The 18,677-nt window shown below is 37.1% G+C and overlaps 1 protein-coding gene across 1 annotated transcript; it reads left to right on the top strand.

Annotated features, from left to right (window-relative positions):
• Positions 1–14,473: 14,473 nt before the first annotated feature.
• LOC145994246 (uncharacterized) lies at positions 14,474–17,131 on the top strand. Its single transcript, XM_083130347.1, has one exon. The coding sequence runs from the start codon at positions 14,602–14,604 to the stop codon at positions 17,026–17,028; it is 2,427 nt and encodes an 808-aa protein (XP_082986473.1). The 5' UTR covers positions 14,474–14,601; the 3' UTR covers positions 17,029–17,131.
• The last annotated feature ends 1,546 nt before the right edge of the window (positions 17,132–18,677 follow it).

Raw genomic sequence — 18,677 nt, 5'->3', positions numbered from 1 at the left:
GACAATTTGCCTACCGTTATCTTTGCCGTTGACTGTACTAATACTAATAGGAATTTAGGAATTTACTAAGAAGTTTTCTGCGTTTTGATTTCATATATACCTATATAAGTATATATACAGCGTGGAATCGAACTCTACAGACAATCTTTCACAGGTTGTTCAGCGATTTTGCCTGTGTGTTTTGATAAGAGAAACCCATTGTCACGGTACCTTATTGCAGAGTAATTGCATTTGTTTCGTTTGTTCAAACTCTACTACCTTTGTGCATGCTTGTTTTGTTTCTCGAGCTAAATTAGCTTTGCGCATGTGGTTTCAACATGATGGTGCGCCGGCACACTTTGCAATCGCTGGCCTGTTCCATGGCCAGTTTCATCGCCAGATATAATGTCGATGGACGTCTTCTTTATGTGATGTGAAGAGCATAGTGCACTCCAGTCGACGCTCCCATGGACCTAGTTGCTAGGATTATCGTAGCCGCTGAAGATGTGCGTCAATCTCCTAGGATGCAAGCGCGTGTGGACAGTTTATGCTGCGTCGCTGTACAGTTTGTCGTGATCGTTGCTGTCGACATTTTGAACAGTTGCTTTATAGAAACTGCGTATGGAAGAGTACAGAGGGTTCTGTACTGTACGTACAGTACATCTATTTAACAAACAAGTACGAGTTTTATCCTAAGTTTGTTTCTTTGCTCATGTAATTTTTGTATTGTTTGTATTGCAGTTCATGATATTACGGAAGGTAATAGGCAGTCGATTAATTTTTTTTGTAATCTATCAGAACCCTCTATCACGGCCCAAAGGGCATAATACAAGTATAACACATCATCACATTATTCTGTAATAAGGAACCGGGGACCATGTGTTCCTCACATCAAAACACTCAGCCAACATACCTGAACAACCTGTGAAAATTTGTCAGCAGAGTTCGGTTACAAACTGTTCAGTGCTGTGTTGTGTGTGTGTGTGTGTGTGTGTGTGTGTGTGTGTGTACAGGAGGGGTAAAGCTACCCCCTGTACATTGCAGCATGCCGTAAAGTCTTATGGAGGATGCGGAGGTAGGGCTCCACACATTCACAATCTCGCCGCCCAATTGTGAGGGTGATATGATCAGCAGCATGCTCCGGGATATTTGCCTCCCAGGGCTCCCCTCAGGTACCCATTTGTTTGAAGCTGGGTGAATCCCGGAGCTGTTCAATGCAGCGGCATTGGTTGAAAATATTCTCACCTCAAATCACCCACCTCGTGAATTGGACCCGGATCTTCCGTATGCAGACTATTTTATTACATATTTAATCACATTTACAGAATTACATGTTTTTTTTTCATAGTATGCGGTACATTTCTGAAATTTGCGTACCTAGTATGCATTAAATTCTGAGATATACATGCATTCTTGATCTAACTATAGTTTGAAGTTCCCTCGAAAATTGTTGTTTATATTGTGACGTTCCTTTCTGATGTTCGCCACTGGATCACTACGTCACGGTAGCTACCCAATCTCCTTGTGCGGCGGAGTTATGAGAGACTCCTTAATGTTATGCTACAATGAGCATTCTCAGGACGTAACGATTTGAAAAAGAAATAGCTTCTTGTCATTTACAAATTTAATAACACATTTTACCTTTAAGCAGTAACTGCAAAATAACAACAATATTCACAAACACAATCACCTTTCAATTAAGCTGCGGCTTTTCCTTTATAACAGTGTTTTTCACAAAATTAACATCATCTCAACGCAACTCAACTTACTTTTTCCTTTTCACGCACTTTGTCCCGACAACGGAATCAATAAAAGATTGGACAGTTCTACAAATGTTTATAAACCGGAAATGACTTCCGCTTCCGATATTGCGTTTAACAAATATACAGCAAAAATTACAATTTTAAACCAACACAAACAACAGTATTGAAACTAACAAATATATCAAACAGATGTCTGTTAAATTAACAGAAAACAAATAAACTATTACATATGGCCAAAATAAACAAGGCGTATCAATATGTACTAGCAAATCATACGTAATTACCTAAAATTCAATCCACTCCACTATTGAACTTTGCTTTCGGATAGCACGATAAGCATGTGAGAGTGTGTAGTAGAGGCTTGTGACATGACCTTACATTTTCTGTTGCGACTGGATAACTGTTGGAAGTGTGCGAAAACAGTCCTGTTGCCAGACACGAAACTTTCACCCAAACGTGATAAAACTTTGTTCTTGAACTAAATCTAGGAAGATAACGTTAAAGATATATTAGAATTATCGCCAATAAAAGATCTGGTACATTCCAAGTGTAACAGCTGTCTGCAAAACTTTGAGTATGTACTCAAAAGGGCTTTTCAGGATTCCACAAATGGAAGACATACTAAGGCCATGTCAGGATTCCACAAATGGAAGACATACAGTGAGTCACATAATTATTCGAACACACAGTAAATTTCTAACGTTTAAGAGCGGGAAGGGAGTGAAATCTGTGTACAGCGTTGAAGTTGATTTTCGTTTAAAAAATGTCATGTTTAGCAGAAAATTGGACGATAAAAAGTTAAGAAACGAACATCAGCAACAATATAACGAAGGATGAATCCCTACCGTTGCAAAAATAGTGCCACAAAATTATTCGGACACATAGTAAATGTTAACGTAAGTTCGCGATACAGTGACAATTTCGATTTACGAATTGATTGATGTATGTATACTCTGTTCATATATATTAACTCTGGTTTCCTGTAGGTTTCTATAACAATTACGATCGCGTTTTGTTTAACAAAGTTGTGATATAAGAACATTTTCTATGTAGAAATGGCAGGCCTCCCGCACTGGTGCAAAAATCCGAATAAGGCTAATTTCGGAATTCATTTGTTCGTGCATGAATTAACCAGCTACCAGTCGGCACCACCATCGATGCTAAATCCTAATTTTCTCATTAAAAATTTAGTTTATGTATCTATTAATCAATGATGATCACTTGTACGTGATTTTGTATTTTATTAAATGCCTTTCCCTTCTTAAACATGTATAAGAAAAATCTTATTTTTAAAATCACTAGTTCTACATGACGTAACATCGTTCCATATGATCTGTCATGGACGTACACTAACTATTTTAATAAGGATGTAGAAGAACAAAAAATAAAAACAATGGCTTATTGTGCAGATTTTTATTGTAAAAACTGTCAGAAGAGGAATCCAGAGATGTGTTCGTGTTCTGTCATATCCTGAAAGGTTAGTTATTTATGAATTCTGTTCGCTCTTTATGTAAAAATAATTTCCATAAAGTTAGTTTCCACGGAGAATAATTCCTAGCATGTCTTCGTATTCTGTATTTTGCTTCATTTACGTAAAAGGACAAAAAAAAACGTCTGAAAGATTAAAGGTTCGATTTTGTAACTTAATGTTATTTATAAGTTACACAGGAGGATAGGAAGCCAACGAGAATAGTAGGAATGACTCGAAGTTTGTTTGAAGTTCGGAAAAGCTGATTTGTGCATGTTATAATGCAGAAAGTTGCAAGTTATCGCGTTCCTATTCGCTTCTGCATGAAGTTTATTTCTTCGGAGCGAATTTACAATATAGAGAAAGTCTCCAATTTTGTTAATTTTCGGTATACTAACTAATTTTGACCTCCTAATCATGAATCTGTTGAAAGAAACTGGGGGTCACGTCTGAAAATTTGAAAAAAAAGCCGATTGAATTTTTTATATATATAGGTGTATATGCGTAGTTTTACGAACAAAAATGTAATATCCTGTGATTGTGTCCAACCACGCAGTTGTTTTACAAGAAAATGATTTATGATGTTCAATTCTAGTACGATCCCTATTTATTCGATGAATTTAGGGGTGAAATGAGTTCTAATGGAACCTAACCTAACAGGCCTAACCTAACATCGTGTGAATGGTTTGTGGGGCTACCCGTGGATGGTTTTTGGGGCTAACGTCAATGGTTTGTGGGGCTACCCGTGGATGGTTTTTGGTGCTAACGAACAATTTTTCATCAAAATGTACAATTTCCAGACGTGACCCCCGGTTTTTTACAACAGATTAGTGATTAGGAGGCCAAAATTAGTTAGTATACCGAAAATTAACGAAATTGGAGACTTTCTCTATATTGTACATTCTAGCCATTTCTTCTAGCATTTAAAACTTTGTCAACATGTACAGGAGATGAAAAAAAGCGTGTAAATATTAAAGCAATGAAACCTAAGGTAACGGTTCCTAATGTTCTATGATTTTTTAAAAAAATCTCTTAGCAGGAATACTAATTATCGTAGAATTTTAGAAATCATTGTCACACGAAATTTGAACCTTTCTTAAAGTAATTAGCACTCTTTGGGTATTTTTTTTAAAAAATATTTATGTTGAAAAAACAACTTAAAAATTACCTTACGCAAGCTTGCACGCTTCCCAAGGACAATGTATTTTCCATTGACAAGGGACTGTAAGTATCGTAGACTAGTGGGAATTAATGTAGAAGTAAATCGGAACCTTAGTAAAATGAATTTAGGTAATTTATTTATAATGCTAAGAGAACCAAACCTGCCCTGCCTAACCTAACTACGGAAGCATACATTGAACCAAATCATAAGTAATCACTAGTTTTGGAAACGAAATGAGTGTAACTAACCTACGTGTGCAATATATGCAAAATATTTTACGAACATTTACACATGTGTTACTGTAAAGAAAAATCCTTTCTCACTGGTGCCACGGGAGGAAGATTTTGTGTTTCAAATCGCATTTTAATCTATGTGCTTTAATCCAATCCTACAGAATTATGGATGTTACTCCTATTATTAATAATAATATATTTTGTTGATGGAATCATCTAATTATACCTGTAGTTAATATTATTGCTGTAATAGCTCTTGTTGTTGGTCATGGACTTTGATCTACTAGATGGTATGGGTGATTTTGATTTATTGACATATTTCCTGTCCTGGTATGTTCTTCAGAAATATGTTGTGTCATAACATTTTTCTTGGAAGCACTCCCGGGAATAGATTCCATGATCCATTTAATGACAAAAATTGCGTTGTTTGCCAGTTGTAGGTTAGGTAGTAAGCTTCAGGGACTCTTTCTAAAAGATAATGTGGTAAAACTTTGCTTCATATGTTAGGAAGTTTAGTGCAATATCTATAATATTTTTTTATTTGCATTACCACACACTGTATGGTGCCATAAGAAGTAGTTACGATGAGAAATAATGTGAAAATTGAGTAAAAATAAATCAATTGAATGGTGACAAGCTCATAAGATTTTGCGCAATTGTTGAAGGAGCTATCATAGAATGGACCCTTATACATTTTACACTACTTTATTCAACAGATACAGATAGTGATCTAATACATATTCATTTTCAGTAACTTTTCTTTGTGTTGACACGCTTTGACCTTAGCTCACTAACAACTCTTGCATCTTGGAATTTATCTTTTTTGAGTGACATAAAATGCAGAATGCTTTGTCTTGCATAGTTATATGTTTCTAAAATAATTTTTCGTCTTTTATTTTTCTCGTAGAGCTGAGATATAGTTGGAGAAAATATGGCGAAAGGACTTGAGGCACAAAACATACAAAAGTTACAGAGTTTCTGGAGACAATGTTTCAGAGAAAATGTTTATGAATTCTAATAGAAATAAGTTAGTGCATGATGCATACCCAGATGTAGAACCAAGTAAGTATATTGCATTTCTTATGGAATAACATTGTCATCAGTTATGTGGCTCATGCATAAGAAATTGTATTTTCCCTTTTCTGCATTAAAAAAATATATGCTTTAGAGATAAATTTTGCTTAAAGTACATAACACCTAACAACACGATACATTGCTTGAGGATGTTAGAAACAAATGTATTTAATGTTTCACTAATATTCCAAGCAGGATGGATGAAAAAGATATGATTTTCAGCTAAACAGTCCTGTAAAATATTTGAAAAGTTTGATTAAAGAAAATAAAATGCACATATTTTTCTGTTTGAGACTGTACGTATGTGAACCTACTATGGAAATGTTTGTTGAGTGTGTTAATGATGCTTTAATAATTTCAGTAACTTTTATTCCAATGAAAGTCTGTAGGACCTCAAAGAGATTATCATACCTTATGCAAAATATATTAATTACTAGTGATTCAATAAATATATATTCCTGAATAACAATGTGTTTGTTTATTTTCCCTTACATTTGTTATTAGCAATAGAATATAATGTTTTACATTTCCACAGTATGAGTATTAAATCATTAAGAGTAATGTACTTACTCTGAAACTGTTCTCTTCTTTTGGAGTATTTCAACATGTAAATTCATTCTTGGTGAAGTATAACGTGTCACCATAGTGAGTGTCCGACCAAGAAACCTATCAGTATGACACAATGGTTTGTCTAATGGAATTTCATTAACAATATTATGATAATATTCAATACAGTGGAAATTATTTGATGTAGGGTTTTAAGGATTTCTTATAGTATTTTACTTTATATTCCATATGTTTAATGCTAACAATACAATTTATATGTGTAATTAGAAGTATGATGCTTGAAATAAATTTTGGGACTTGTAGGCATAATGACCATATTGGGCCATTCAATATATGTGAGGAAGAATCCTCTTATCTAATATCCTTACTTGAGTTTGAACTGTTCTTTTAGGTCTACTTTATGCACAAGAAGGCTAATTGGGTTGAGCCTGCAGTTTGAAGCGGGATCCGAAACACTATGGGTCTCCACCGGGTATCGAACCCATACCTGAGTTAAAAAATGGGTGTGAAGAGCCCCTTGAGAAAGGTTGAAAGTGAAATGTTATAAAGACTTGCAAGGGATATACACAAAACTACGAACTTCCTCAGAGACAGTATAAGAGCCCTGCTCTTCTCAAAAAGGTAATGACATTTCTTAAAGTGCTGTCTGTCATTATCTCCCAACCTGGTCAATAATTGGTAAGATCAAAAGTTTGAGGAAAGTATAATCTACACATTAGGTAGGAATAAGCCAATCACTTAACATTTAGACATGACACATTGGATGGTCTAGCCCTTGCAGCAAATCATCATGAGTGAGATACCTGTGTTCAATACGAGGCCAAGTTAAATTTACTTCTTGATGGAAGCGATGATATGAGAAACATGCACCAATGATCGACCTGATAGTGTGAAGCTTGAAAGAATGATTATTTATTAACTCTTTATGTTCACTTTCTTTTAGACTGACTAGAAACATGTGTGACATTATTTAGAAGTAGCAGGGATTTTGTCAATATGACATCCACTATGAGTGAAATGTTGCTGTTCATTGGTTCATTTCCAAGTGGCATATGTCACATGTCACTTTGGTGTGAAATCTCTCTAAATTGCAAAAAATACTGTTGGTTTCTTTGTCATCAGCTGGAAATTTGCACATTTCTTTTGTTTTTTAATTAGCTTTAAAAAATTCATGTGCAATATTTATTCTGAATGCATGGATTGTATCATCTTCAGTACTGTATTAAGTATATGAATATATAAAATACATATCTGTGCAGGACAAGATCTTTCAGTGGTGTATTTTTAATTCCATTGTGTGTGTGTTTAGGAGTGGGGGGCTGGGAGTGTGCTTATCTAGCTTGATCCTACATACTCAATGACTGCTTTGTTTTTATTCTAAGACATTCATATTTCGAGTCCAGATTTTTGTGTAACTATGAAATATGTAATGGCATATGATGAAATTGTAGTCAATATGTAGAGTGGTTCCAGTAAGTAACTTCGAACAAAACTCGCTTGAATGACATACTCCTACTCCCATTCTAGATTAAAAATTAGGGATTTTTGACAAATACTAAAATGAATAAGCATGCAGTGATTAGTTAATAATATATCTTACAAACAGCCACACGTTTTTAGAAATGGGTTGATATTACTCTCAAGCAAACCAGAAAAGTGAAATTTCATACAACTTCGATTGATTGATTGATTTGGTGTTTTATGTCAACTTTATTCACAGTAAGGCCAATTGGGACTGGACCTACAGTTTAAAGTGGGATCCAAACCACTATGCGTCTCCATATAGGTACAACTTCGAGATGAGGTGGTTGCTATATAGGCATTCTAGGTTAACTTGTGTAAGGTGTGACCTTTTCCTATAACTATTCATTATCACCATCATAGTAGTTTTAACAGAGAAATAGACTGATAGAATTAAAACAATTACAATTTTATTCCAGAAATTATTCTGTTTGATAACTTCCCCAATGAGCTGTGTCACTCATAACTATTATTTTATTATATTCTCTCATGGCAGATGGCACTGAACTAGTTTCTATGTTGTATTTTCCAAAATATTATTTCATCTACAGAACACTGAATGTAAGTTGTGATAGAAATTAACTGTAGTGTAAAATATTTACTTTCATCTACAGCATAACATAACCCATGGTTCTACAGAATAGTTTCTCAACCTATAGGGTGCGACAAACTCCTGGGTCCTGCGGGGACATTTGGTGGGTCGGGAAGTTGGGTTCGAAACTTTGTTAACTGGGTCTTAAAAACCTATTACCTTAAATTACTTAGATACATTGTTTTAACAATTTAAATTCAGGCCGTGTTGTTGTAAAAGAGCAAATATATGATTATAGACTAGGTGCACACCCCTACAAAGTAATTCCGCTTGTTCCCATCTTATGGGTCCCATGAAGTGTAATATCCTTCAAGGTGGGTCCCCGACTGAAAAAGGTTGAGATCCACTGCTCTACAGCCCTGGAAGGTCCTTGGCCTATCAACTGACAGCCAGTCTGCCTCCCACAACCCTACCTAGAGGTGTGGAGATCTTCAAAAAGTAATGTGGTGACGTAGGGTCAGCACATCGAACCCTCAGCTGTTATAGGAGATTTCCCAGACTGGGTTACGCTACTCACTTGTAGGTCCCCAATTTTCTTAGGATGGTGGTTAAGTTTGGAAAACAAGTACTGACTATATGTATATATCTTTTATTCCAGTATTTCATACCTACAAGCCGCCAGCCGATTTGTAATGGTTTCGTTAGATGAATAGCGCTAATGTTCCATCAGTAGTTTTTAATATACGTTTTATGATTTATTCTTATTTCCTGAGACAAAACCTTCGAATCCTGTCTTTTGTTTCCCTGGCATTTTCAGGATCAAATTTCCCCCCTCTCAGGTTACTCCACTGATATCAATTGCAGAGAAAGTGGATGCATTTGTCTTTCGTTTTATGAGGCCATAGACAGATGAATGGAATTTTCTACGTTGGTAAATCAGAAGTGTCTACATCTTGCGATTGAATATGGTAGGCCTACACAAGGGAGAAAATTACAGTGACGGCACCAGAAACAGTTGCTGGTATTAAGTATGCTGTATCCTGCAGATTGCCACCCACGTTAAACTGTGCAGCAATTGTTATGAAGAGAAAGAGACAATTTGGGAAATGTTGCAACATGGCTCGAGCGCCCTTTAGAACACTTTTGGTAGCGCAATGATCTGCTCACCCCACCCTTCCGTTCCTGCTTTTATTTTCTGCTAATAATTCGGGACATATCTCGTAAGGTCGTAGTATTTATTTTATTTAAGTTCATAAAAATGTTCTACAAGGATAAATACCATTGTTCGGTTAATGCAGGGGTCCTGGATTCGAATCCCTGTTAGAGCTTTCTTTGTGTCATCAATATTTCATAGCATCGTCGCGATTAGCCTAATATTGGAAAAAATGCGACGATAAATAAACAACGACGAGGGAGGGGTAAAACGCATTGATCTACGAACAAAGTAATCGCTGTAGAGTTTACACAAGATAAAATCGCGATTTGCCCAAAATGTCAGAAAAGCAACGCATAATAGGGAGAATACGACATAAAAATACTTATTACCACAGATAATACACGGACCATTTTTCATGCACAACGGAATGATTTACGTGCTGGAATTTCAGGAACTTGAAATTATTTTCGAATGTTGTGCTTCTGGGCTACTTATTCTGTATATCTCGTAACTTAGATGTAGAAATCATTCAAACGTAACGTGCATTAACTGAACAATGGTATTTATCCTTGTAGAACATTTTTATGCACTTATATAAAATAATTAATTCGACCTTACGAGATGTGTCCCGAATTATTAGCAGAAAATAAAAGCAGGAATGGAAGGGTGGGGTGAGCGGATCATTGCGCTGAGACGCATTCAACTGTCACTGCCAAGAGTAAGATATGATTGGCGGAGAGGCTGCTATGACAACGCTTTACGTTTCGAAACAGCCGTAGGGTGGCTCCACATGTCCGGTTTGGTATACGCACAGATTACAAAGGAGAGATAGGAAGTAAGCGATCTTATTAATCTGTGGAAATGGGGCGAAGAGGAAAGGAAAGTTCATTTGAACAACGTCAGTTAGTGATATGGCACCACGCTAAGGGTAAAACTTACCGTGCAATTGCCTCAATGTTGAAATTGAAAAAAAGTACAGTTGCAGATATTATTAAGCGATTTAAAGATGAAGACAGGATCGAGTCCCACGGTCATACAGGGAGACCAAGAATTTTTTCCCCCCAGAGAAGAGACAGTAATCGTGAGGAAAATTAAAAAAAAACAAAAAATAAAGATGAGTGCTCCAATGGTGTATGCTGAGGTAGCTGAGGAGTGTGGAAAGCATAGTCATCCTGAAACTATACGAAGAGTGCTCAGAAGGGCAAACTATCATGGCCGTTTAGCCAGGAGAAAGCCATTTGTAAGTAAGCCAAACAGGACAAAAAGACTGGTGTTCGCAAAGGAACACTTAGGAAAGGATCAGACATGGTGGAATCGGGTAATTTTCACTGACGAGAGTAAATTCAATATTTGTGTGTGGCGTAAACCAAATGAGGAGCTCCGAGGGAAAAATTTGCAAGCAGCAGTGAACCACAGGAGTAGTCACGTAATGGTTTGGGGCTGCATGTCGGCCCAAGGCGTTGGTAAATTGGCTTTCATCGAACAGACAATGAACAGGTACTGTTACCTTGACATTTTGAAGTCAAATATAAAGACTAGTGCTGAAATGACGGGCATTCTTTGTAACTTTATGTTTTATCAAGATAATGACCCGAAGCACATTTCCCGCGTAGTACAAGAATGGTTATTGTACAACTGCCCAAAAGTGCTCCATCCTCCACCGCGGTCTCCAAATTTGAACGTCATTGAGCATCTCTGGTGTAAGTTGGAAAAAGAAGTGAGGAAAACATCTATAACCTCGAAGGCAGACCTCAAGGAGAGACTTAAACATGAATGGGCCAACATATCGCCAGTGTACATCAGAAAATTGGTAGAAAGTATGCCAGATCGTTTATCCGAAGTGTTAAAAATGAAAGGGATGCCTACCAGATACTGAAATTTCTGTTCGTTGTTTTTCAAGCGTGTTTTCCTGTTTTTCCATCCATGTGTCCGAATAATTTTGTTTAACCCACAAAAAATGTTTGTTTTGTTTCATGAAAATATTTTACTAATATATTATATTAAACATAATTGAAGATAATTAACAGTGTGTTCATACTGTGTTTTGTTTGTTAAATAAATAAATATTAAACATTTATCATCGTATTATATCACGACTACGTCAGTAAATATTCAGAAATCCTATCTGTCCGAATAATTATGTGACTCACCGTACTTGTGATGCAGAACAATTATTTTTAATTTTTTCATCATCGTTTCTATAAGATGAGAATAACCTTAAACATTCCCATAAAATTTGTTCGCTCTTATGTTAACGGAGGACAGACTTAACGTTTAGAGACAAACTTTTGCAATTGAGAGAGCTGCTGGAATAAGGGCGGACCCAACACTGCAGTCGAAAGTGAGATAATGGGGATATCTGATAGGCAGCGCCATCTCTGATCGCGAGAAAGAACTAGCAGCAGGGTTGTTAAAAGTCCAGGAGTACATAAATTCTAATGGATTCTATAAAGTTCCGTAACAGGAAGCGAACGTTTTTTTCTCGCACAATTTAAAGTAGGTCCAAGTTCCGTTTTGTTGAATTTCAACTTGAATTTCAAACTGATCCGCAAAAAGGATTTCTGGACCGTATTTAAGTTGATCCGAAAAATAAAAATTAAAAAAGTTCCTAGACCGTATTTAAATTGATCCGGTAAAAAGGTTCCTGGACCGAATTGAAATACTTTAAACATAAAAAGATACTTTATAGTCAATTTACGCTTGCTGATTTTCTCTACCTGGACCGGAAGTGAATTTACTTAAAATTCCTGGACCTTTAAAATCCCTGGCTAGCAATGAGCGGAATATGCCCTGCTTTCTAGAAATTAGTACGCAGAATATGCATAGAAAATGATTCACCATTTTAAGCATACGAAAGGCATATCCCACTCTGGTGCGAACTGAAGTCTTACGCGTGTTGTGACAGGTGGTAGTCCTGCCTTTCCACCAATGGGAGGAATCCTACCGACTGGTGTGATGTGTCGTAGTGCAGGTACGAGTATAACGACGGACATTGTCATGGGGATAGAAGAAAATAAATAGAAAAGGGACAGAAACGTAAAGAATGGAAGGACAACAAAATGAGAAAAGGAAAAGATACGATATTTCAAGAGTTAATTTTCTTTTTTTATTCAGGACGTTACAGTACAAGAAAATATCTAAAAGTGGTTCTATAGAAACATCCTTTCTCAACGCTCAGGTAAAATTTGAAAAATTTTTGTTCATTGGTTCTCGAGATAATCGTGAACAAGTTACCCCATAAGGTTGCATGGAATATGCTCAAATCTTCGCCGGGGTAGGAGATGACCTTAAGGAATGTTGGGAAGCAATACAGGTCGTGCAAAGGAGTAACTGTGAAATCTAAAGCTCGTGGAAAAAGTAAAAAAATGTTGCAGTAATGCTACGTGCCAATATGCAACTATGTCCAAAGACAAGCATTGTGTGTTTATAGACGTCTATAAGCTTGCATAATACTGCATACAAAATGTGTACATTTATGGTTTCATCAAATCGTTACAATGCAAAATAACGTACACAAATGATAGGACTGATCCTGAGAAAATAATAGCACATTACTTGCAAATATTGGCTGTAATTAGGATTCGGAAGATTATGACCTAAAATATCTTTAAAAATGGCCCATTGAATGGCCTTAAAATTATTAAAAAAATTACCTAAAAATAATTTTCGCTCGTAAAATGAAAGGTTGATTTTTTCCATAAATTACAAAAGAGTAGTTGAATAACTCTATAATACCCGTTGCTTAGTGGTTTAACCTATCGAAGAGGGGGGAGTGGTTATCACATCGCGCTACGACGCCAGGTTTCACGGGTTCGAATCCCGGCCTGGGTATAGATGTTTGTGAGCGTCCATTCATAAATTGCATCATATCATCACTCATCCCCATCCTCGCAAATTAGCCAAAGGTGCCACAAAAAGCGAAGTAAATTAAACCAAATCAATCAATCATTCAAGCAGGGGGGGGGGAGAAATTAAGTGCTAATCTAATATTCTTTATTTTTCTTCAAGGCTATGTAAAATACACCTTAAGATTTTTCTTTATAAGTGATTCATCTTCTTTGAGCGCGCCTTGCACTACACAGTAAGCGGTAAGCATTTGAAAAAATAGATCTAGTTGTGTTTCACGTATATAAGATAATAAGTAAGTACTATGCATATAAAACCATGAATAGACAGCGAATTCCAAAGATGGTAGCCCTTGTACGTACATAAAAGTTAACAAGTTTACTTGAAAATCGCAAAGTCAAGGTGAGCTAAGTTGTAAAGAAAGTCTGTGTAGGACAAAGTTTATGATGTGTAGACTTACATTAATGTGTAATATTATCAATGAACAAATAATCTTATAGGTCGTAAATTGTCGATAGTTTAGTATAAACAAGAACAAGCCAGCTGAACTGAATTTGTAAATTTGCTAAATACATGCAAATTTGAAATAAAACGAGAAATTTTAAGTAGTGAAAGAACTTTCCACTTTTATGAAAATAAATTTTATTTATAAGCTTATTATGGACCAAATGATAGAGTAACTGTTATTACTATCTATCACTTAAAAGAAAAATTGAAGCTAAAATGTAATGCTTTGTTGTGTGCTAGAATGCAGTTGTTTAAAGGAAATGTTATTTTTTGAAACGTTATGTTGTCATGTATTAATATTATTAAACTCTAAGATCTAAATAATCATATCAAGGGATATAATACGCGTAATAAAGGAATTCACGTCAAAACTATCTGTGTTGAAAGGAATGTATTATACACTTGTAAAAATGCCGGGTAAATACGTCCAGAAGTATATTTAATTGTAATATACATTCATATATTTTTAATACTCATTCTCGAATGTTATGCTAGTGTTATATCTGGTAACAACGTTCAAAGACCTTTCGCAGACTTAACATGTCGTTATTATTATTTATTGTTTTCTGTTTTTTGTTGGGTTTGCCCAGTCTCACATTGCTAGCTCACGTCTATCAACAATTGTAACAATACAACCCAGTTCAGTTGTATCTACGAAACAACTATAAACAGAAGCCAATTCACTAAGATCTTAATGTTCAACATGTTTCTAAATTAATTCCAGAGTGTAGGATATCCAACGCTTATTTTGGCTTCTTCAGTCAAAATTAAAGGTTAATGAAAGGAAGCCACAATGCCCAAAATAAGTTTATCAACAGTGGTAATTCAAGTGATAAGGAACCTGAAGAATCGACATGGGTCCACAGCAGTTGACGTCACAGACTATATGCATAAGGAATATAAGACAAACGTCTCCAAAGAATTACTATACAAAGCAGTTCAGCAAACCCTTCGGCGGGAGGTTCGAGATGGCACCCTGGAGGTCAAACAAGGGAAGTATAAGCTCACAAAGGAGCTCGTTGGTACTTTGAAGGGCACCACGCTGAGAAAATCACCTGCTCCAGCGCAGATGCCAATATGCGGTGAACCCTGGGAAAAGAGAATAAAGAGACTCCGAAAATACAAGATGGCGCCGATAAGTGGCATACGACGACGCCGAAGCTCGCACAAATCTGCAAACAGAGACAAGAAGAAGCACAGCGGTAAAGAGAAGTCCAGATACAGGTCAGAAAAACGCGGACACAGATCAACAAGTAAGTCTTCGAGAAGGAAATCTAAGAAGAGAGAGTCTGAAAAGAGAGAGGCGAGAGGAAAATCATGCCACGGCAGCCGAAAGAGGAAGGAGTCTCACCATCAATCGAAAAACAAAAGTCAAAAGAACATGAAGGGTAGGCATGGAGACAAACACAAAAGGGAAGAGTCAGAATCGAGTTCTAGAAGCAGATCGAGGTCTGGAGAACGAGGAAAGCAGAAACGCCATCAAACTAAATCCAAGACTCGAAAGAGCAAGACGGATAAGTATGGAGAAAAGCATAAACGAGAAAGTTCAGAGTCGATTTCCAGAAGCAGATCAAGGTCTGGAGAACGAAGAAAGCAGAAACACCATCATTCTAAATCCAAGAGTCGAAAGAGCAAGGAGGATAAGTATGGAGAAAAGCACAAACGAGAAAGTTTAAAATCGAGTTCCAGAAGCAGATCAAGGTCTGGAGAACGAGCAAAGCAGAAACACCAACAATCTAAATCCAAGAGTCGAAAGAGCATGAAGGACAAATGCAGAAAACAGCACAAAAGGGAAAGATCAGAATCGAGTTCCAGAAGCAGATCAAGGTCTCGTTCAGGAGAAAGAAGGAAGAAGGAACACCATCAATCCAAATCCAAGAGTCGAAAAACCTTGAAGGGAAAACACGGCGAGAAACGTAAAAGGGAAAGATCAGAATCGAGTTCTAGAAGCAGGTCGAGGTCTCCTGGAGGAAAAGGAAAGGACTCAGAAAAGAGGAAGTCTGACCATCGCACCCGTCGCTGCAAAAGACGTCGATCGAATTCATCAGATCACAGCAGAAGAAAAATAAGCTTGGAAGAAATATGTAGAAAAGGCAAGGGAAGCAAATCTAAGTCGAAGAACAGAGATAGATCAAAATCGCCAAAACGAAAGGAGAGATCGAGGCATGGACACGAAAGAAGAGGACATTCCAAAGAACGTGATGAATCGCGACACAAGTCGAGAGGCAGAGAAAGATCGAAACACAGATCCAAGAGTAGAAGAAGTAAGTCCAAACACGGATCACGGCATGGCTCCAAAGGAAAATTCCATTGCAAAGAGAAATCAAGATCAAGAAGTCCAAAACACAAATCTAGGAAGCACCATTCAGCGAAGAGAGACAAGTCGTCAAAGCGACACAAGGAAGGAAGGTCATGGAGCAAGTCGACAAGCAGATCGAGATCCAGATCTGATGAACGCCATTCTAAAAGCAGGAAGATAAAGTCAGCAGTCAAACGCAGAAGAGCCGAAAGTTCAGAATCGAGTTCCAGAAGTAGGTCTAGGTCTTCTTCTGGAGAAAAGGGAAGGAGGAGGTCTGTGCATCGCTGGCGTCGCTGCAAAAAACATGGATCTAAGTCATCACATCACAGCAATAGGAAATCACCTAAACGAAAGGAGAGTTCGATGCATGAACACAAAAGAAGAGAGCATTCCAAAGAAGGCCATGAAGCACGGCACCGGTCGAAGGACAGATCAAGCTCGAGACACAGATCCAAAAGTAGAAGAAACAAGTCCAAACACGGATCACGGCATGGTTCAAAAGAAAAAGGCCATTGCAGAGACAAATCAAGACACAGAAGTCCGTCGAAACACGCATCTCGCAAGCATCATTCAGCGAAGAGAGACATGTCGTCAAAGCGACACCGAGAAAAGAAGTCGAGAAGCAGATCTGAAGAACGTCATTCTAAAAGCGGGAAGAGGAAATCGGCAAGTAAACGCAAAAGAGACGAAAGCTCAGAATCAAGATCTAGAAGCAGGTCGAGAAACCCAGCAAAAATAAAGCACAAGGCTTCGAACATTGCATCAAGAAGCAAAGAAGAACGCAGATCCAGGAGCAAGTCAGATCCTAAGAAACATCACTCAAAGGACAGAGCACGAGGCAAGAAGATGTCTAGATCCAAATCCCCCTCAAAGAAAGGCAAAGGACCATGTGTTTACTCGCACGGCAAGCGCTCTACATAACCAGGATTTTTTGAAGAAATGTGTGGAGGTGTAAATATTGCACGTGTTCCCAAATCCATGAACCATAGCAACTTAACCACCGTGAATATTTTTTGTAACAAAACAGTAGAAATAAATGTACAATACATCTATATAATTCTCAGAATTTATTTAACTTAAGATTATATTTTAAATAATAACTGCGTGATTTTACAGACAAACTTAGCATTGCAGCGTTTGTATTTGCGCTGTACATTTTAAACATCAGAGCATAGTTTTGCCTACTAGAAATAGCAAAAGCTGCCTTTATAATGTTATAACACGATGGGGTTGCTGTACAATAGAAGACATCTGAGCGAGCCAATACCAAGCCATATTTACGTACTTGAAAGAACCGTGACAGAGGATCCTTGTGCACACGGCGAGAGTATTGGGGTTTTTCCTGTTCAACGCCTTCCTGTTTGAGCGACACTAGCGCCGCAACAGCTAGTTGTACATGTATGAAAATTTGCTGAGGCAAACTCACAAATGTACCAATTCTTTTTCAATGCTTTCTTAACAAAAACCTCGGTTTGTTGAAATGTAATAACTATTTAAAAATTGTCAGTTACAACCCGGACACGCTGCACTTCAAAGTTCTAACACAAATCTGATTTGTATTATTCTACCATTCGAAGTCTAGCTCATATCTTGATAATATTTATAACTGTCATTTCATTGAAATGATTACCAAGTGTATGATGAAAATTAATGTGGCTTGGCATTATCTCGCTTGTGAGCAAGTTGCTTGACAGACATGCATGTTCAAAACCTACAAAGTAAATCACTTTCGGAAAAAAATGTTTGTATTTTGCCTTGAATTTCGAACCAACGCTTTGAATGCATAAAGAATACACATTGAGTCACAAAGAACGTCACAATACAATGTTGGTCATGAAACTCGCATTCTCTACAATCGAGAATAAAGAGGTGAGGATTTCATTAAATCAAGCCACAGATTGCTCATACATTATGCTTCTATAACGAGCTCGCAAATAGACATGAACTCAATTCTCGACAAAAGATGGTTCAGTTTAGCTTGCTTGCACATTTCTGCAGTAGCGGGGTTCCAATATTGGATAGCGATCTTTCTTTTTCTTAGAGAAGAGCTTAAGAGATTTTTAAATCAGTAATAAATCTTACGGCCTAGTGTGTTGCTTACTGGTAGCCACTGGTTACATCCATGTTAGCTGTAATAGTAATACTTACCAGTGGAGAAGAAATATCCACTGCATTGCGCAGGAATAAGCATGAAAAATCCGCATTTTGCAGTCCGTGTACAGTCTTAGAAAAAAATACCTGGGCCACGAGACGTAGAATTTCGTAACGTCTTAAAGCCTGTTGTTTATGCAACCCAAATAACAAAATATTCGCTTAAGTTTGCCTGGTGATTCTGACTTCTCGGGAAGGATTGAGCTTTGATAGCATGAGTCACATGACTCGTGCCCCAGCCACAACAAACAGCTGGGTGCTACGATGCCTCCAGAAGAAAATTTCAGGAACTGGTTTCTTGACAAGAGCTACTCGTAAGGAAATACTATTCTATCAAGTGATATTAGAGTCATTGTCAAGAAGGTTCGCTGAAATGATGGTTCTCATCACAGACCACATGCCACACGTTAATTGTTTAA

This window comes from Lepisma saccharinum, chromosome 10 (genome assembly GCF_977018435.1).
Source record: "Lepisma saccharinum chromosome 10, izLepSacc3.1, whole genome shotgun sequence".
Classification (NCBI taxonomy): Eukaryota; Metazoa; Arthropoda; class Insecta; order Zygentoma; family Lepismatidae; genus Lepisma; species Lepisma saccharinum.
The sequence above is the reverse complement of the archived record's forward strand: the minus strand, read 5'-3'. Positions and strand labels throughout refer to the sequence as shown.